The sequence below is a fragment of the Ochotona curzoniae genome, unplaced genomic scaffold, assembly GCF_017591425.1.
Source record: "Ochotona curzoniae isolate NIBS_2020 unplaced genomic scaffold, NIBS_Ocur_1.0 scaffold_4701, whole genome shotgun sequence".
NCBI classification, from domain to species: domain Eukaryota; kingdom Metazoa; phylum Chordata; class Mammalia; order Lagomorpha; family Ochotonidae; genus Ochotona; species Ochotona curzoniae.
Genome location: NW_024467122.1, coordinates 12298891 through 12320630, shown reverse-complemented (window position 1 = coordinate 12320630; position 21740 = coordinate 12298891). Strand labels below are relative to the sequence as shown.

At 43.4% G+C, this 21740-nt stretch overlaps 1 protein-coding gene across 1 annotated transcript in view; it reads right to left on the bottom strand.

Moving 5' to 3' along the window:
* Positions 1 to 21082, bottom strand: part of GABRG3 (gamma-aminobutyric acid type A receptor subunit gamma3) — a 503489-nt gene extending 482407 nt beyond the window's left edge. The window contains exons 1-2 of the mRNA XM_040969452.1: positions 21020 to 21082; positions 16306 to 16454 (exon numbers count right to left, since the gene is read on the bottom strand). Coding sequence (XP_040825386.1) covers positions 16306 to 16454; positions 21020 to 21072 — 202 coding nt within the window. The 5' untranslated portion in view covers positions 21073 to 21082. The remainder of the gene's footprint in view (positions 1 to 16305; positions 16455 to 21019) is intronic.
* Positions 21083 to 21740: the final 658 nt, after the last annotated feature.

Sequence of the window (21740 nt, the reverse complement as noted above, 5' to 3'; positions counted from 1 at the left end):
CTAATGGCAGGCTATTTTAAAATACACAGTCAGAAGAAGAAAAATAAAATGAAAAGGACCAAAAAAGTTTATGGGAACTTTGGGACAGCATTAAAAGCACAAATAGCTGAGGAAGTGGGGGTCACAAGGGATTCTGGAAGACAAAAGGAATAGAAAGTATATCTAATCACAGTACTCCCTGGAGCACATGCGAGATCCAAGATGGAACTGGGCCTATTAGGGAAACCATGAGCACTCCTCTGTTGGGCTTCATCTCCCACTGGTGTATATGAGAGAGGCAGGGTGAAGTTGGGGTAAACTGGAAAAGGTGGCAACACCCATCCACAAACCTGTGGACTGGTTCATGGGTGAGGAGGGTGTGGGCTGAGCTAAGCTGCAACACCCATTGGTGTGTACGAAAGCTTGATAAGGACGCAGCACAGATCAGATTAGTCTGCTGCACATACTGGCAAGCACAGGAACTGGGGCTGGGTGCAGGCCTAGTGGCTCTTACTGGGGGTGGCCCCAACTAGTCTGCAGTTCTCACTGGTGTGTGCAACACCAGGTCTGTGGCATGCTGAGCTGGGCTGCAACCCTTGTTGGTTGACATGGGATGTGGCGCTGGAGATGGAATTGCTCAGGTAACTACAACTAGTGTTATGTGTAAAGACTGATACAGGTGACAGACCGAACTGGACCCTGTACTTGCTGGCACACGTAATAGCCAGGTCTAGGGTCACCCAAGGTGACATTCCTTGTGAGACTCCCCAACTTGACCACTGAACTCAAAATTCCAGCTGTACAGAGAATCATGGAATTGGTGGCCCAACTTTGGAATATATGTATCAGGACTGGACCTTCTTGATTCCTGATGCCTATGCAGTGGACAGCATGCCCAGGTGCGTAAGAGAGACACGGCAGCCAGTTCATTTGAGCCTGCAGAGGACATCAAATGCCGAGAAAAAGAAGACCGAGAGTAGGACATTTTGCACATCTCTCCTGGCCAAAATATGGTAGCAAGTATCTGGGTGAGTAGATGTACTAGGGTGAACTCTGCCAGCCATTGGGCCTTGGAAGAATTTTCTTGAACTTGGAGCAGTGAAACCAACAGCCTCTCAGAATTCTCGTAACTATGAGGCAATACCCTCAAAACATTCTTCTCCACTTCGGGGTTTCTAAGATGACATCAAGTGGCCATCCCCACCCCCAGGTTCTGATGTAGTTTGGCAGCTGGGAGCAGCCCTCTCTTCCCTGGTTCCCCCACGCTACACAGACCAGGAAAGAAAAGGAAAATTAGAAGCATTTGCCCCGCCCCAGGGATTTGACTCTCCCCAACATATTTAATAGTCTTCATGAGCATGCATTCTTGTCAACTATGAGGACATCAAAAAATAAAACAAAACAAAATAAGGTAAAAATTGAAAGTATACACAAAAAATTAAGAATTGAAAGTGTCAAAAGCCTAGAGAAAGATCCAATTACCCAGATATCAGAAGGTCAGAGGGTACCAGTCATATTTAGCTCAACTGAATCTAACCTAAGACATACTGAGAATAAAGATCTCCCAGGCAAATAACAAGAGAGGAGACTCAAATCTTCAAGATGAAAGAAACAATTCTCACACAAGGATATATTCAGTCACCAAACTAGATTTCTCAGTGCAAACATTACAGGCAGGCAGAGAGGGATGAGCACCTTATAGCACTAAAGGAAAAAACTGCCAACCCAAAAGGCTGTATTCAGTGAAGTGGTCCTTAAGATATAAAGTACAGATAACAAAGTCCTGGCCAAACAAAGCTGAGAGAATTAATCACCAGTAGACCTGTTCCACAAGATACACAACAGGGACTTCTTCAAAGTGAAAGAAGAGATGCAATGTTAAGAGGAAAAAAAAAAATGTCAGAAGATTCATCACAGATAACCTAGAAGTAAACCCATGCACCTAGATACTAATGGTACTTGAAAGAGGCCCTGAGAACACTTACTGGAGGAACGAACAGTCTTTTTAGTAGTTGGTGTTGGAAAAATGGTTTATCCAAATGCAGAACTGTGCAACTAGATCTCTGTCTTTCAATACTTAGAAAAACCAACTCAAAACAGATTACTGAGCTAAATTAAGCTTCAAACCTATGAAACTACTGGAATAAAGCAGGGTAAATGATTCAGAACATTGGTATGGACAGGGATGTTATAGATGAGACCCCAAAATTACAGTAAAAAGGGCTCACCATGAAAGCTCAGTGGCTGAATTCTCACCTTCTAAAAGCCGGCTTCCCATAGGGACACCAGTGTTCCACTTCCCATCCAGTTCCCTGCTTGTGGACTAGGAAAGCATTAAGGGATGGCCCAAAGCCTTAGGACCATGCACCCATGTGGCAGACCCAGAAGAATTTCCTACCCCTGGCTTCAGATCGGCTCAGCTCTGGCCATTGAGGCCATTTGGGGAGCAATACAACAATGGAAGATTTTTCTCTCCATAAAACTTGATCTGTCTTTCCAACAAAAAAAATAAAAAATAAAAAAAATAAATCTTTGAAAATACAGTAAAAAATATACCAAAGGGATTTTGTCAAAATAAATAGCTGATGTCTAGCAAAGGAATCAAAAGGTTGGAGAACCAACCTACAAAATGACAAAAAAAAAAAAAGCAACTTCAAACTATACATCTGACAAGGGTTAACAGAAATATAAGAAATTCAATTGCACAGGGACAACTAATCTAGCTTGAAATGGGCAACATTCCTGGATAGACATTTTTTATATGAAGACATACAAAACAGCCAGCAGATCCATGAAAATGCTCAACATGACCAAGCACCGACGAAATGCAAATGTAAACCATAGTGAAGAATCACGTCTCTCATCTATTAGCAAATAGATAAAATACGACAGTACCAGATGAGGGTGTGAGAAAAGGGATTCCTTGCAAACTGCTGGTGGCAAAGTGAGTCACTGCAGCCAGTGTGGAAAGAAGCAGGAGATTTCCCCAGAAACCAGAAACAGAACTGCCAAGTGTCCCAGCAGTCCCGTATTTGGGTATGTGCCAAAAGGAAATGAAACCAATCTGTTAAAGAAATATCTGCACTTCTGTTGTTAGTACAGTTGCACTCACAGTGGCCAACAGGTGCAAACAACCTTCCAACCAAGGGATGGGTAGAGGAGGTCACGGTTGAGTTAAACGGGCCAGGCACAGAAAGGCAGGTACTACATGGCTTTACTCATATTTAGAATCTAAAATTTATAGAGGGGAGAGTAGAATGGCAGTTATCAGAGAAAGAACAGTAGTGAGGGGGTGGAGAGAAGAAGGGGAGATGGTTCATTAATGTGTATTCATAGGTAATTATGAGAAAAAATTACAATATTCTAGGGCACATGTGAGTTACTAGAGAAAAGATACATATAAACATATATAAAAGCGAGAAGAAGGGATTTTGAATGTTTTCAACAAAAAGAGATGATAATGTTTGAAGAGATAGTTAATTCAAATCTGAACGCTGTAATCTATCTATCTATATATATGTGTGTGTTGTTATCTGGTACTCAAATTTATGTTTATATCAGTTTGAATAATAAAATAAAATAGAACTATAGAAATAGATACTACAAATTTTATTAAAACAGCCAAAACTGTAAGATAAAAATTTATTGCTAACAGGAAAATAAGAGAAACAGATTCATAAAGATAGGAGAAAAAACACAGAGAAAGGCAACAGAGACATAACTAACAGCATCAATATTCACGGTCTAAAAACCCCAATGAAGACAGTACTGTTACATCACAGTCTATAAAGGAAGAGTCTTCTGCACAGTTCTCACTTTAAGGAAAAACATAAGTCAAAAAGAAGAAAATGTGCAATTCTAGTGCTAGTGACAGAAATCTACAGTGGTTATTTTAATGTCAAATAAAGTGGACTCCACAGGAAAGAATATTTTTAGCTGTAGACATCCATCTTACAATGATACAGTGGTTACTTAAATAAGAGGATATAAAAATCCTAAGCTTACTTACTACTTCTGATTTAATGATTTAGACACTGAAAAGAACTGAAGCAAAATGAAGCCACATTTTGACTGGAATTTCAACACCTCACTTTCAAGAACTGACTGCAACAGAAAATCAGGAATTAGACTTTAACAAAAGTGTGCCCCAGCTTCATTTACCTCATGAGTTAATTCACGGCACAGCCCAGCTCACACCTCAATCTACACTCTTTCCAATTAGGAGTGATGTTGTGCGGCATGGTACAGATCACAATTAACTTTAAGACGCAGGTTATTCAACGTACTTTCTTGAACATACAGTAAAATTAGAAATCAATAACAGAAAGCTATCTGGAATTATCATAAGTATTTAGAAAAAGAACCTCTTGGAGAACCTAGCGCAGTAGCCTAGCAGTCAAAATCCTAGCCTTGCACATGCCAGGATCCCACGTGGCCATCGGTTCTAATCCTGGCAGCCTCACTTACCAGCCAGCCCTCTGCTTGTGGCCTGCGAAAGCAGTTGAGGATAGCCCAATGCCTTGGGACCCTGCACCCACATGAGAGATCTGGAAGAGGCTCCTGGCTCCTGGCTTGGAATCGGCACAGCTTTGGCTGTTGGGGCTGCTTGGGGAGTGAATCAGCGGACAGAAAATCTTTTTTTCTCTGTCTCTCCTCCTCTCTGCATATCTGATCTTCCAATAAAAATAAATCTTTAATAAAAAAACTTCTTGCAACTAAATTCCGTTGAGTAAAAGAAGAAAGTAAAAAGGGAAATGAATGTATTTATAATAAATATAAAAATCACTAAACCTTAAAATTTGAAAGGGTTTCAATTTAATACCTGTCTTCCATCTTATAGAACTAGCAGAAAAAATGCAAATTAGATCCAAAGAAAGCAAATAAAGTAGTAATCGATGAACTATAAAACAAGACAATAATTAATATGCTAAGCCAACAGAGTTGAATACTAGCCTGTGTATTTTAAAAGCTCTCCAGGTGATTCTGATGCAGTGCCAGGTTCATGAGCTGCTGGATCCGATTCCCCTGAAACCAGGATGCTCTAGGAAACTAATCAACTTCTACAGTCATCCCTCAAATGTGCATCGGTACAAGAACTATTTGATGAGTGCTGTAACAATAATACTTCATCTGAAAGACCTTGGATCAAAATGTTAATTGCAGACTGATGAAATGCAGACAGCTAGACAGAAATCTAAAATAAGACCACGATTTTTTCACAGTAGAATTGTGTAAGAACTGTTTCAGCCCTCAAAGCCCAAACAGAAACAGAAGCCAAAGCTGAGGGGCTAGAAAAGGAAGAGGAGACGCACCTGATGCGTGTCAGTTTATGGTGATGGGCTAGGCTCAGTGTTATCACCTGTTATTGTGACAGCAGGGTTTGCATGAAGGTCTAATTATCCCATTTAGACAGAAAGCCATAAATTTCTCTCAGTGGATCTGCCAATAACTGGTTGCAGAACCCATTTGAGCACCAACCTTTCCTCGCTCAAACACTCTGTAAACCACATGAAGTGGTTTTTGTTCGGTTATTGGAATATTCATGAATAAACATAAGATGCAGATCATTTGTTATTCTACAAACTGAATTGAATATTCAAATCGAATCCAGCCACTGGATATATTCAGGGACAAGGGACTTGCCTTATTTACCAGAATATAACAAGCAAAGATAAAATATTTATGTGCTAAAAGCTCATTGTTCACTGCCTTAAAAAAAAAAACCACAAGTTAGTAATGAAAAAGTCTACAAGATGGTAACGGTGCCTAAATAAGACAGCCCAGTACAGAGCACTGCCCAGGATGGTGTTGGGAGAGGGCACCCACATATGCATGCTGAGCCAAGGTCTTAACCCAGTGACCTTCAGATGCCTAATTAGTCTCTCATGGGGATGACAGGTATAATTTCTCCACATAATTTGTTCTCCACCCTCCTTATGCATTTGAATTAACCTTGTGAGAGAATCAGTTAAGTAACACTACGGTAATAGCTTTTACTTCAAGCACAGCAATTAAGAATGTCTGTTTCCTCTCCTCCTACAGCTTTTCTGGGAGTGGAGTGAATACATTTGAATTATTTTCTGGATATATAGTCATTGCTGGAAAACGACAACTCACCCATCTGGATGGTAGGCTGCATTTTAGTTGAGACTCATCCAAGCTAAACTACACACACGGTCAACATGGTTACTTAGTGGACATGAAAAATGAAAGATGAGTTTGACCTGAGTGCCTGAAAGAGATTATCCAACATTCAGCAGCAAGGCTTGTCCAATTGCATGACTGGGAGCCATAAGTGCTTGATGGAGTTAGTGACCCCAAAATATCCCACCCTTGGTATTCTCAGAGCTTACAAGAACCCCATACTTCAACATTCACACTTCACTGCTTTGTATTGAAACTCCTAATTTTCTAATATGAAAAAGTCAGGATGAGGGACAGTGTATACACCTATCATAACAGCATAAGGACACCTTTGAGGGGCCCAGCACAGTGGACTACTGAAGAAGTCCTCACCCTGTATGCACCGAGATCCTATATGGGCACCAAGATGTGTCCCAGAAGCTCTGCTTGCCTTACACCTCCTTGCTTGTGGCCTGGGGAAGCAGTAGAGGACAAGCCAAGGCCTTGGGACCCTGCACCTGCAAGGGAGACCCAAAGGAGGCTCCTGGCTCCTTACGTCAGATGAGTTCAGTTCCAACCATTACGGCTATTTGGGAAGTAAACCAATGGATGGAGGATATTTCAGTCTCTCCTTGTCTCTGTGGGTCTCACTTTTTAATAAAAATGTAAAACTTTTTTTTAAGAAAAAAAAAAGCACCTTTGGATCATTGTATGAACTTTGATTTCAATATTCCCCCAAGGGATACCAGCATAAATGCTTCAATCCCTGTGGCAGGGTGTGGGAGGGACAGCACCATTTGCACATATAGGAGAGGCTCAGGAAAATGGATTTGGGTCTTGTGACTTCCTCCACTAATCTAGTCCTCTATGATTAAATAGTGCTTAAGCATTCACTTTACCGTTCTAGCACAACCTGTGCCTCATGGCCTGCACTGTGGCACACTGAGTTAATCCACCACTTACAACATTAGCATCCAAATCGGAGTACTGTTTGGAGACCCACATGTTCTTCTTCCAACCCAGTTCTCTGGTAGCATGCTGGAAAGGCAGTGCAGATGGCCCAAGTGACCCAGGTCCCCCACCCTCATGTCAGATCAGACCGGAGTTACTGTCTCCTGACTTCACACTGGCCCAGTCTGCCTACTGTGACCTTCTGCACGGTGAACGGCAGATGAGAAACATCTCTACCTCCTCTCTCTCTGTCTTCCTTCTGCCTTCCCGATGCCTAAGTCATTGCAGAATCTAAAACATAGCTAATCCCACAGAAGCTCAGAGTAGAATACTAGTTCCTAGAGACTGGGGTAAGTTTGGAGAAGGGAGGGCTACAGAGAGGAGGATGAGTGGGGACTGTTCCAGGTGAGCAGGAGGAATAAGGTCCGGCATTCTGTGGCCTAGTAGGATGGCTGTAGATAACAATAAGGCACTATTTACCTCAACAAAGATGGGAGATGATTTTCAATGTTTCCACCAACAAAAGAAATGATTAATGCTTAAGATACATATGTTTAGCATGATTTGAGAACTACACATTGTATTGCAACAACCCATGGCACCCCATAAATATGCATAGCTTCCTGTACCAATCTAAAAATTTTAATTAAAAACTCACAGTTTAATAAGACTGATTTGTTATTGTTTTAGTTATTTTAAAATACATTGTGACAAAATTAACTCCTGATCTAGTTGGGAATCACAGTTGCCCTGTCCCTTAGTCTTTCTCTTTCTCCTTCCTCATCGTCATCAAGGATCAAGACCCTGAATGGGCAGGAGCTCCTCCCCCAACCTGGCGAGCAGAGTTCTGTGTGAGTTAGCCCTCAACTGTCAGCTCCAGCCCCAACAATCCTGATCAAAAGAAGTCCCTGGGAGAATTCTCCTCCTAGAAGCCCACCCCCTGGAGCAGGACACTGCGCTTCCTGTCTGGCCCCCTGGGACAAATCAGTAACGTGCCATACTACCGTCCTGCTCCTGTTGTGGATATTTTTCATCCCGTTTTCAGAAGAACTTTTAAGTGAACTGGGAAAATGTGCTTAGGGAAGCCTGGCAAAAGAAGAGGAACAGAGGTAAGCCTGCAGCCATGGACACAGACAAGAAAAGACGATCCTCTAGCTTTGTCTGAATTAAATGAGCCTACTGGTCATTTGTACACATTGCTCACATAGGTGCATTGTGTCCATTCATCTTTAAAAGCTGATCATATTTGACATCGACTGTCCGGATGATGGGGAGGAAATCTTAGATTCTAAGAATGTGCCTTCTGAAGACCGATTTAAATTAATAGAAACCCTGAGGGGTGAGACAACCCCTGAGGCCTGACCCTTTCTTGCATTTTCTTGTATTAAAAGGCTCCGGTTTACCAGCTCATAGGACATGATCTTCTCCCCTAGCAGACAATGTCTTAAATAACCCTGAGCCAGAAAAGAACAGGGCTGAAGTGTTATTTAAAACAATGGATGCTTTTAGAAGGTGACTAAAGCAAACACACCTGCAATTTTAGTTAATGGAGGAGAGATCATAAGGGTCAAATCAGTGTATCTGAAACCTACTATGATTTGCAATGTGAACACTAATGGAGCTGTGTACACATACAGGCTCCTTCCACAAGGCAGAGTGAATGCGTCTAATTCCACCTATGTATCAGCAGGAAGAGTGCCGTGTATTCTGGTACTGAATCAAGTTCACCGCGGGTGAGGTATGTGAATGGGGAAATGCTGTTATGCACAAGTGCATCTAAAATTAGGAATTGGAAACTGTGTCCTCAGAAAAGACCAGCCCTCTGCTGTGAAGTGTAGCCAATACACAACAATGTCGTAAAAAGATCATACTGCTTGTGCCATCCCCAAGACAGCACTTTAAAATGCATCTTCCGTATCTTAAAGATGAAGCCACTGATGCTACAAGCAGCTCAGGGAAGAGCCTCATAATCCACTCCTGTGGGCAAGTGATCAGTGCAGGAGACAGGGATCCAAAGGGAAACTTTCTTACAGGAGATGAAATCAGGGCTTGAAGGAAAAATGAGAGTCATGTCAACAGAAGCAGGAGAAGGAGACTAAGAAAACAGCAAAAGTAAGCACTCCGATAAAGAAAACAGGAGGGGCCAGGCACCATGCCCTAGTGGCTGAAGTCTTCGCCTTGAATGTGCCGGGATCTAATATGGGCACTGGTCTAATCCAGGCAGTCCCGCTTCCCAACCAGCTCCCTGCTTGTGGCCTGGGAAAGAAGTTGAGCACGGCCCAAAGCCTTGGGGTCCTGCACCTGCGTGGGAGACCTGGAGGAAGTTCCTGGACCCTAGCTTCAGATCAGCGTAGCTCTGGCCGCTGTGGTCACTTAGAGAGTGAACCATCGGATGGAAGATCTTCCTCTCTGTATCTCTCCTCCCCTCTGTGTATCTGACTTTCCAAAATAAATAAATAAATCTTATTTAAAAAAAAAACATGAGGTGTGGTGATCCCCAGGTATATACCAAAATGGAGAAACTAACAAGGGCCAAAGAATAGCTGCTTTTTCGTGTCACTTCCTTTGGTTTAAGCTTTATCCTAGCAGCAAAGCGAAATCTTAAAAAATCCAAATTAAACAAGCTTCAAAGTGGGAGCATCACTATCCATTCCTGGTTGCAATATGGAGGTCCCCCTCCACTTTGTGTCCATCATGCTTCCAACCAATTCCCAGGGCAGGAATAGGTACAGATGGAATGTGCCAGGGCTTGGCTAATTGGCTGAAGAAGAGGATGGGGGATAAAAAGAGATGAGTAAATGTACTGGCAACTCCAATAGCAGAATGGCAAATCCATGTGCAGCATACTAAATCAATGCAATCCCATTGCACCTAAATGAGGCAGTATGAAGGCTATGACAAATGCACGAGGCTCATGTAGATAAGGTCACGAGCAAAGGAAAACAAAGCACACTCTTCTGCAAATTGGCTTTCAGAGCAGAGCTCCCTGGAGCCCTGAAGAACAGGGTGTCGGAATCAGTGCATTCTACCAGGAGAACTATCCTTGGGCAGTTTTGCTATTCTCTAACTCAGTGTCAGCAGTTGTTCAATTAGATACCAGTTAACACTTAAATGAGAGAGGAATCCTAAGACGCCCCAGTAACCACAGGGGCTTCATTCTGCTCCCCAGAGGGCCCCTGGTTGTATGCACCGTGGAACTTCACAGTTACAAAACCAATATGGAATATCGTGTTTTACGGTTCCATATTTAGCTGTTGTTTTCTGTCTCTTTCACTCGAAAAGCAGAGCTCTTGTCATGTGTGACAAGGATTTATCAAGACCAAATTACAGGATGCTTTCAAAGAGTTGCCTTCTCTAAAAGAAACATTTGCTCTTATGTGCATGTCTGTTGTTTTACTTGAGAAACTCATAATTCCTTGTGCACACAACAGACAAATACAAATGGCCCCTTTCTAAATGGCCTCGCTTCCACGGTTTCAGTTACTCACAGCCAACTGCTGACCAAAAATAGATGACTATGGTACAATAAGACACTTTGAGAACAAGAGAGACCATATTCACATAATTACATTATGATTTATTTTATAACTGCTGTTATTATTGCTCTCAATCTGTTACTGTGCTGAACTTATGAATTAAATTTTATCATAAGGACAAACGTATATGTAGGGAAAATTATAGTAGATGAGGGCTCAAGGGTCTTGGAACATATTCTATGCAGATAACGGAAGAATGCTGCAGCATCTCTAGAACTGGCTAACGCTCACAATGAAAACTTTGGCCTATCCCCTGCTGCATGGTGTATGTACATGGGTACCCTGGCTTTTAACAGGCTTGTCTTGGCATTTTCTACCAATAGTGCAGTGGCTATGTGATCTCAGTGCAGTCAGAGCTGGCTTAATCCCACCGATGAATTCACCCACACTTTTACACCTCACAAAATGAATGAGATCTAAGTGATACCGTAGATGAAGAGTATTTCCCTGAGGTCCAACACAGGACAAACAAGATACAAATAGACTGAACCTGCCCAGAAGAGCAAGGAATGGGTATGCTGCATCCTTGTTCTCAGATTGGGGCACAGTGCCTGACATCCACTCAATCAAGACATTAATAACATTTAAAAGCATCCTTTCCCTATAAATGAGGCAGCATGAAGGCTATGACAAATGCATGAGGCTCATATAGACAAGGTCTGCCTCACACTCTATGTAGTTTTTTACGTAATTATGATGGGAAATATTGTGGTAATCATATTGAGATCGCCATGCAATGATAATATATTTTCAAGTTGTTTGGAAATGTGCAAGTAATTTGGTCGCTATCATTCACTGTACAGAGAAGTAACTGGAGCAAACAAAACTGACAGGACTTCAATAATACAACGCGTGCACATTTTCAAACTCTCCCCACACTTTACCACAAGGATTTGAAGTTCTATGCCTATTGAAATCAATGTGGTTTTAGATATGACAATAGTTGAGTTGGAGTCCTGGGGTCTTAGAAAAAACAGAGGAATGCTGTGAGTAGTGTGATGATTTGAATGTGTCACTCAAGTTTCATTTGTTGGAAATTTAATACCTACAGTCCTATTTAACGATATCTGAGACATGGAGCCTTTGGGAGTACTTTCTGGGCTTTCGGTGGGTCATCCTGGGAATTGCTTTGTCATAAAATAAGCTCTCTCTGACACACTGTTTCTGTCTCACCAAGTGAGGCCTCTGTGCTGTCTTGAGACTCTGCCCAGAGTGCTCACCACCAGCAAAAGGTGCAATACAAGATATTGCCTTTCAACGTTGGTCTGCACGTAGCAGCTTTGCTGCAAACATACTGCTTGTCATCTGTTACATCTTTAAACAAATCACTGAGAATTAAGATTGTTTCCTCTCCAAATAACCCAGAGATTTAGTTATAGAAGCAACAACAATAACAACAAAACAAATGAGAAAGGCGGTGCAACGGTGGCAGGTGCTGGCCTGTAAGTGAAATGCCGCCAGGTGGAAGAAACAAAAGAGAGCTGTGATGAATCCTTGAGAACTTTGTGTGTGCTGCAATCCCCGCATTCCCCAACCACCACCTTGACAGGACCCTTGACCAGCAGTTACGTGCTCCACTTCTTTGTGGTCAAACAACTATTCTATTTCTGAATCCATCAATTGTGAATCTATCAAAACCATCAAGAGAAAACAAACAGGGGTATATAAGAACTCAACAACACTATCAAACATGACCAAATCACCTAACAAAGGAAAGAAAACATTCTTTTCAAATGCTCATGATATTCATCAAGGGAGACCATATCCTAGGCCATAAGTTAACATCAACAACGTAAAAAAAAATACTGTTCGTACACAGTATGTTTTCTGACCATAACACAAACTTGGAATAAATAACATAACTTAAAAATTTCTAAACTGTTTGAAAATAAAAACGTAACTTCTGGATAACCCACAGGTTGAAGAAACAAACCTCAAGGAAAATTTATAAAGTATACTAAACCTAGTTAAAATGGAAAATTCAGCACACTAAAAATTGTAGAAATGCCTTAAAAGTGTTCAGCAGGTTCCTGTGGAACACCAAATGCTTGCATAAGAAAATAACAACCTTATATCAAGAATCCAGGGTTTACTTCAATAACAAAATAACCCAGAGCAGGCAGAGGAGGTGAAGCAACAAAGATACAAGCAAAACTTAATGAAACTGAAAAGCGAAAAAAAAAATTACACAAAAAGCTGGTTGCCTGAAAAGCTCAGAATAACATAGCCCTAGCAAGAACTATCAAAAAGACGATGAAAGTTAGAAATGTAAAAACTGAAACACAGATGTTAGTATTAGCTTTGCAGGTGTTAATATTATAGAATATTACATCAGGATCAACTCTACAGAATAAATCTGACAATTTAAAATACATATAATAATTCCTTTAAAAGCAGAAACTATCATTAATCAACTTATTTGAAACTGACCATTTGAATAGTCTTACTTCTATTACAGAAAGGAATTTTTAATAGAAAAAAAAAACTTCCAAAAAACAAATGTGACCCAGATGTTCTTCTTCCAACCCAGTTCTCTGGTAGCATGCTGGAAAGGCAGTGCAGATGGCCCAAATGACCCAGGTCCCCCACCCTCATGTCAGATCAGACCGGAGTTACTGTCTCCTGACTTCACACTGGCCCAGTCTGCCTACTGTGACCTTCTGCACGGTGAACGGCAGATGAGAAACACCTCTACCTCCTCTCTCTCTGTCTTCCTTCTGCCTTCCCGATGCCTAAGTCATTGCAGAATCTAAAACATAGCTAATCCCACAGAAGCTCAGAGTAGAACAGTAGTTCCTAGAGACTGGGGTAAGTTTGGAGAAGGGAGGGCTACAGAGAGGAGGATGAGTGGGGCTGTTCCAGGTGAGCAGGTGAGCAGTGTGGCCTAGTAGGATGGCTGTAGATAACAATAAAGCACTATTTACCTCAACAAAGATGGGAGAGGATTTTCAATGTTTTCACCAACAAACAGAAGATGAGAAATTCACAACTCATTTTAAGAAATTAGTATTATCTGATTCCACAACCAAAGACAATTCAAAAATCAAGAAAGCTACAAATCAATTTCACTTGTTATTAACAATGAAACGTCTTCAATACAATATTAATAGAATTATTGAGATAGATAGATAGATAGATAGTTGTTTTTAAAAATAGTATTAAGCAACATGGCCTATGGAATGTATTGCAGGGTCTCAATGCCAGTTCAATATTTGAAAATTAGAGAATGTAATTTACTATATGTGCTACAGAAAACATCACATTATTGCAGGGTGTGAACGAGATCACACCAGACATGTCTAAGGCTTATTAAGGAGTCTTTATTAACCAAGCTTGGTGATAATAGAGCACAATAGCAAAACACAAGTCCATACGGCAATCCAACCAATCATAATCCAACCAAACATAATCCCAAAAGGAACAAATGGTCATTATCCTTAAGTCCATCCATTAAGCTGAAGACCTATGTCCCAGCTTCCCCAACAATATAAGTTATCCTCAGAGACATGCAACCGATAACCACGATACACTTACAAAGAACCTGGACACATTTACAAAGCTGCAGACATTCGCCTTTCCCTGGCTTCTCTGCCCACTTTCCACCACTGCTAGGCCTCACCCCTCCTGGAACTCCTGACAGCACACAAACTAGAAACAACATTATTATAACCATTGCTCCATCTAAGCATGGTCCCTGTGTACTGTGCCTATCCTGGGTCAGCCAAGAGTCGAAGTGCTAGAGTAATGGAAGCACCTGGCCAGAAAGAGAGAAAGCTCCTGCTTCCTGGGCCTTTTAAAGGGGTTTGTGAGGGGAGTGGTTACAAGACAATGCAATACCGTCCCCTCTCAGGTGATAGGTGAGTCACAGGTGGGCAAGAGCAAATACCTAAGTGTTGTGAGTTAAGCAGTTAATTGGTGATCATTGGGATGGGCAGGAACAGGAACTGGGCTTATAGCTGAAAATGCTTAGACTAATTGGACTTGTCTGCATCCAATATTCTGACTAAATTAGGACATGGGGGAAGTGGTTGAGGATTGAATTATCATTCCATCGCTGCTAGGAACCACCCTCAGGACAGAGGATAGGGGACCCAACCAAGTTTCATTTGCCCACTATCACTGGCTGCACCCCATAACAACATGATCATATGGATTGATAAAGTAAAAACACTTGGCAAAATTCAATATTGGCTCATAATTTAAAAATACATATATTTCCCAGAAACTAGGAATACAGAGAATTTATTCAACTGTAAAAAGAGCTACACAAAATGCCTCAGCTAGCATCACATTTACTGGTGAAAGACCGAATGTTTGCCTCTCAATCTGGAATAAGGTGAGACTGTCCTCTCACACCACAACTGTTCAACATAGTACAATATATTCCTGTCCAGTGCAGTATACAAGAAAAAAACATAAAAGTCATCACAAATAGGAAAGCAAGAGAAATAAAATCTGTTTATTTGTAGATAACATAATGCATACATAGAAATTCCAACTAATTTACCAGCAGGGAGAAAAATATTCCAGGCCTTTATATATGTAAATCTAATAAAATATATTGAGGACTTATATGTTAAAACTCTAAACCACTGATGTAAGAAATTAAACAAAATATATATATAAATGGAAGACATACATATTACAGCACACAAAAAAAAAAGTCCCACAGGGTTAAGATTTACGAACTGAAATATAGATTTTACAAAATCCACAGCAAAATTCCACCAGGGATTTTGTAGAAACAGACATGATTATCTGAGATATCTGTGGCAAAGCTAATGAACTATTAAAAAATAATGCTGAAAGGGATTGATAAAGAGGTATATTTTACCATCAGTCTTAATTATTACTAGGTAGTTAATATAATCAAAACTAGTGGTATTGACAAAGCGATAGAACAAAATACGAATGCTAGAAATATTATGCACTGACCAACCCAGCTGATTTCTGGCAACTGCATTAGAATCTTGACTGAGAGATAGCTTTTTTATTTTCAACGTTTGTGATGGAATAACTGGATAGGAAGTAGAGGGAAAATTAAATCTAAACTTCACATCTTGAATTTAAACAGAAATTAGCCTAAGGGATGATCAATTAAAATACAAAACATAAAATAGTAGATCTTTTAGAAGGAATAGAGAAGAAAATATTTAGGAACTAGAGTCTCGAAGTGTTTCAGACACTATTTTGAAAGCATCCTGCATGAAAGAAAAATTATTAAAAATGGGTATCATCTAATCTATTGATAATATAATGAAATATTTTCTATGAGAAAGATCCTATTGAGAAGATAAAGAAGCCAGAGATCTAATAATTGGCTCAAATATCTAGAATACAGTCAGAAATCTTATTACTCAACAACAGAAAAAAACAAACAATCCACTTTTTAAAGGAGCAAATCACATGAAGAGACGTTTTTCTAATTCATTCATGAGCTAAGCACACATCCATCACACCACTTAGGAATCATGTTCTTGGACATTTAAGCAGAAAATAAGTTCTTGTGTCCACATAAAAACCACAGGCATGAAAATAGCTGCCTGGTTTGGCGTCTCGCACTTCAGTTATAAATCGTGCGTTATGTCTGGAAGACCTCTCTGCATCAGCAATGGCAATACCGTTCATTTATACTAATTTTTTTTTTAAAAAAAGGATCTTTAAAATGCATTACCATAGTGGGTTTCCTATGGAAATAATAAACAATAGCACTCACTTCCAATATCCGGCCTCAACTTTTTATCATATTCTCTTAACAACTTGTTGAGAATAAGAGTCACGTCCGTGTCTTGGGATTTGGGAGCCAAGACCCACTTTTGGTTTGCTGATGAATCTTCGTACTCATCCTCTTCCACCTTTCTGGACCTGTAGTTGGAACGAAATGCAATGTGTAAGTTGTAGCTTTAGCCCCCAGAGGGTCCTTCCACACAACTACTGCTGAAATGTAACCTTATGTATTACCTGTTGATAAAAAGCTAAGGTGAAATGCAAATTAGGAACAATCCAGTTGGAAGGATGCTACTGCTATTAACATGGTATGGTGTTCCCATTAAATGTCACAAGCTATTTCATGTCCAACCTAAAAGTTCCAACATCGGGGTAGGCAAATCAATGCCAGAAAATGAACTGACAGGCAATGAGCCATTCCTGGATCCATCCTGAGGATCTCTTAAGCTCAAGGCGCAGACTTTTGGGGGCATTTTCCATAGGCTGACTTTATTATTTGACTTCCACACCCTTTCACCCAAATCTTATTTTCAGGACAAATGAGAATGGCTTTTGTGGAAGGCACTCAGGGAATGTAGTCAGGGCTGAGCTCTGTGCTGGTCCTGCAGACTGGAAGGCAGGGTTTCAGGCAGAGAAGCACACACACTCTAAGGTGGTCTGCTTTGCTAGCACGCCTGCAGTGACAAGCAGGGACTGCAGGTCAGTAATGAGTGACTGCCCCCTTCCACACGACCTGATTCAACCCCTGCAGAGCAGACTAACACAGGCATTAAGAATTACAATATTTCTGATACATCTCTCTAACACTCGGGACTCTTCACATACGAGTCCCAGTGAATGCTGGGGTGCCTCTGAACTTGGTTCCTGCAGGACTGAGCGTGACAGTCTCCCCTCCTGGGTGACCCACTCCATCAGCAGTACGGGAACAGAGTGGCCCCCAGATGACAAGTGCACTCTCTCAGCAGGAGGGACTGTCTTGATAGTACAGCCACTCAGGCTTGGAAAGCAGTGTCTCACAACAGTAAAGCAGCTTATATTTGCAAGTGGACTGCCATTGCCACTGGCAAGAAAGCATTTACAAACAAACCTTTTCCTTCCTAGTTTGTCAGAGTGCAGACCTTGATGATTTTTTTTTTTTTTTTTTGGTCACATAAGAGAACAAAAACAGGACAACAAGGACAACAACAAATCTGCACTGAGGTATCTGTGTCCTGACCGGATGGGCCTATCTCTGCTTAGCTGCCCAGACAGAAGCTGAAATACGTCTGCCATGCCAAGGGGAAGTATGCTTTGGGGCATCAAGTTTCTTGAAATGACTGCTTAGACAAGTCTAAATGAACAGATACTAAAGAATAAACTTTTTAAGCTCACTTCTGCTACTTAAGTAATTGTATTTGCATACATACTTAGATGCATATATGTCATGTATTCAATATCTGGTTTTAAGCATATTTGCTATCCATTGGATATACTATAGCTTGTGGTCAGTCTAAACCTGGTGAATATACACCGAAGATTTTTATGATGACTCTAATATCTGTGTCTCCCAAAATGACTTAAGTGTTTCCTATGCTTCTCTCAAACTTAATTCTATTTCTTGAATACCTTTGGCTAGAAGGTTGAAATAAACCATTCACGGAAGTTAAACATTGTGGTGGGTTCTTATTCATGCCAAACACTCACCACCAGCAGGTGCCGGTAACATTTGGAGCATATGCTCGATAAAGGATATGCTTCATTTCACTATTGGATGAAAAAATTATATTTGGAAATGCTCCTAAAATATTAAACATTATTCCAAACTGTTTTGCTATCAGAAATATTAATTTTATCACATTAACAATCAAACATCAAACAAACAAAAATCAAGTAGGTTGAAATACTCGTATAGCTAGGAGACCTGCACAGCTCACAAAACCAATCAAATCATTCCAGAAACACTTCCTTTCCACCCACATGCGGTGCAGCAGGAACGGGTTGGCTTCCCTCAGCTGAATGAAGCAGGACACCATTCATCTCCACTCCACTCCGTAGCTTCCTCTCTGTCCTCTGCTCAGTATCTCCCGCCACCCCATAGCCCACTACAGAACCAGACAAGGGACCCCAGGCTCCGTCATCTTCTGTCACTTTAGTGATCGTGTAGACGGAGCACACTCACCAACCCCTCACTGTTCTCTAAATACACAGAAAATTACTTTGAGCTCCTTGAAGAACAGGTGTTATAATGAGGCTAATTCTCCCCCTAGTGGTGATGAGGGAGCTTTCCTGAAATTGCATAAGCTTCCTCAGAGGCCTGGGCAGAGTAGGAGACGGAGATGGAAGGGATGCTAACCAAGAGAGTCCTCCTGCCCCTTTAGAAGGTATAGCAGACCCACAGCTCGGTGCCTTCCAGGGGATGGGCTATGTGCTGAGTGGGGCTGAGATGCTCCTGGCCCTCAGGAAAAATCAACGCTTTGAGAAAAACCTAATCTCATCCCAGGGATCCACTAGAAAAGGAACATAACAGAAATCCTTTTTTTTTTTTTCTAAACTCTAAGTGAGTTATATATAATCTTTATGAGCATTCTGCTACTCGGATTGTTGGGTGCTAAATCATTGAAATTAGCTTTTTCTTTAAAATGAACTGGCGATGATGTAATGCCATTGTCAGACAACTGGTCAACCTCAGATGTTTATTTTTAATGCCTTTCACTTTAACTAGAAGGACACAGTCTGAAACATTCTTTAGATCCTATAACTCAGAAAGGAGTGAAGTAACCCCCAGAGCATCACCAGATTCGGGTGTGAGTTGGTGTGCTGTCTGTATAATAAACTCATCCACAGGCGTCAGGATGAAGAGCCTTCCTCCACTTACCAGGCAGCTGCCAAGCCATCATCACAAAAAGATGGCTGCTTTTCCAGGGAACCCCAACACATGAAGGCATTCCAGAGTGCAAATGAGGACTCACTCAGATATAACGAGAACTCGTGGTCAATACACACACAGCGTTGGGGTTTGAAACAAGAATCAGATTACTGTGCACGTGTGGAACAGCCACTCAAGGATCAGAGATCCTTTCAAAGGCAAGACGTACGGCAAGAAAATGTGGTATATTTTTTCCTGTCTGATATGCAACGTTTATTTTAAAAAGGCTTGGGAACCTGCCTTGGATGAAGGAAAAGACGAGTACTCCCAGAAGATCTTACGTATAGCTGGGGATCCTTATATTCGTGATGCCTCAAGTCAGACACTGAGCTGTCCTCCCACCGAGCACAGGGAGGAATGAGGAGTAGGGACATTTGCCTTGGACCACAAGATGATCTAATCCTCAAGTGCAGGCCACTTGGAGTTGGTGGCAACAGGAAGTGATGCAGCTGTGACCCCAGGGCTGGTTGCCATGCTGACAGCTGTGGAGCGGCTCTCCAACCCGAAGCGGACACATCCAGGCAGAATTAACCAGGGAAGGCACATTTCTGTTTCTCTTTGCTTAGACAACAAGAAACTTGAGCTGAGCTGCCTCATCCAGAGGGCTGCCTGAGCCTTTCCAGTAAAGTTTGCCCCTCTTGCTCTCAATTCAGGAAAGAGCAGTGGCTTAGAAGGGAGACTCCGGGCTTCCTTGCACATAAGAAGCACCTCTCTCAAATGGAGGGTGAGAAGGGAGGCCCCCTCCACCAGTCGCAGAATTTATTCCTGTATCTTCCTGGCTGCTGGTACTTCACAAGTATGAATGAAGTCATCCTAAGGCCTGTGGGACTTCTGACCCAGGAGGATGCTCTAATTAATTCTCTACTGCCCAGATCCAGGAAATGGATTAGGCTTCAAACAGGGGCTGTTTGGGGGTGCACTGAGATTTCTATGCTGGGGGGGCAGGGGGAGAGAAGCGAAGTACCTCTGATTTTCAAAGTACAGGACAGTCTGCAAGTTCCAGCTGCAGCTTCAGGCTGGGAAACAGAACAAAAGAAGCCAAACCTGGACTCTCTCCTGTTGGCGGCACACAAGCCTGTCAGGTCCCATCGCCTTTCCCTCCTCACGCTCCCTCCCTCTCCTAAGGCTCCTATTAGTTCCTTGGGCATTCCAGCAGGGAGGCTAGGGCAATCAACACGAGGTGAGAAATCACCTTCCCGGGCGACGCCTCGTTACTCTGGCTTTAGGGGCGTGTATGTGCGTGCGGGAAAAGTGGCCGAGGTTCGTGAAGCGTGCGGTGTCCGTGTCTGCACAGACTGGGAAAGCAGGGTACTTGCTCCTGAAAGCAGGACACTCAGCCGCCTCCACCGCTTGGCTCCTTCCCCAGTCTGCTCTACACAAAATCTAGGAAGCCAGAGCTCCTGGCTCCTGAGCAACTGGAGAATGAAGAAAATGTTGGAGACCGGCAGACGGCGTGTTGTGTGCACACTCCTGGAACACGGAGGGTGGGGATCCGGGATAGAAAAGGAGCAGGCACGACCGCTACCCCTAAAACCCACTGGACCCTACTAGCGCCAGAAAAAGCTCTTCACGTCCCCCCCACTGGCGGCGGCAGCCGTGCAGCCAGGAGGCGGAGAACGACGTCGGAGGAAGATGGGACAGGTGAGGAGCCCGCAGACTCCCGTCCCGGCGGCGCCAGCAGTGCCGCAGCTCCGCGGACGGCCGCGCCAGGACTCCCCGCCGGCAGCTACGCCTTCCCCCGTCTCGCCGCTGGACTCGGGGCCTCCGCGGGGGCATGCGGGGCACCCGCGCCACTTACCGTGCGTGCAAGCCCGAGAACAGGCAGAGCAGGAGCAGCAGCTTGGGGGCCATGGTGTCTTGGAGCTCGGGACGACGCGGGGTGGGAGGCCTCGGGGCGCGGCTTTCTCCTCAGCGCGGGTCTCCGCTCCGCAGGTTCTCCCCGCCCTCACGGCCTCCGAAGCCGCAGGCTGCGGTGCGTCTCCGCCTCAGCACCGCCGCGGCGGGACAGGTGTCTGCTCCCGCGCCCGGCCGCGCCCCCGACGGCCAGCGGGTATGCGCGCGGGCTCCGCGGGGCGCACGCGGGACGCCGGCCCACCGCGGCGCGCCAACCCCGCCTGCGCACCGGCACTGGGTCCGCGCGCGGCCGGGTGGCGGGAGCAAGTAGGCACCCCCGAGACCCCGATCCCGCAGCCCCGCTGTTCCGCGAGGCGCCGCCCACCCGGCCAGGAAGCCGGAGCCACGCGCCGGTGCCACGGCGGTGGGATCTGCTCGCGGTGCGCGGCCGCCGCGGGCTCGGAGGTGGGAAGAGCGAGGCGGCCGTTCCGGTGGCAGCGCCTCCGAGGCGGTCCCGGCGGGGAGGAGTTTCCCCAATTATGCGCTCGACGAGGCTCAGAGCCGAGAACGCGAGGTTGGAATGGACTCGGAGTTTGAGGCCGGGCAGGGGGCGGGGTTCGGCCGGGAGGAGAGGTTGGGGATCCCACCTGCAGCCAGAGGGAAGGTCCTGAGGATCGAAGCCTGGA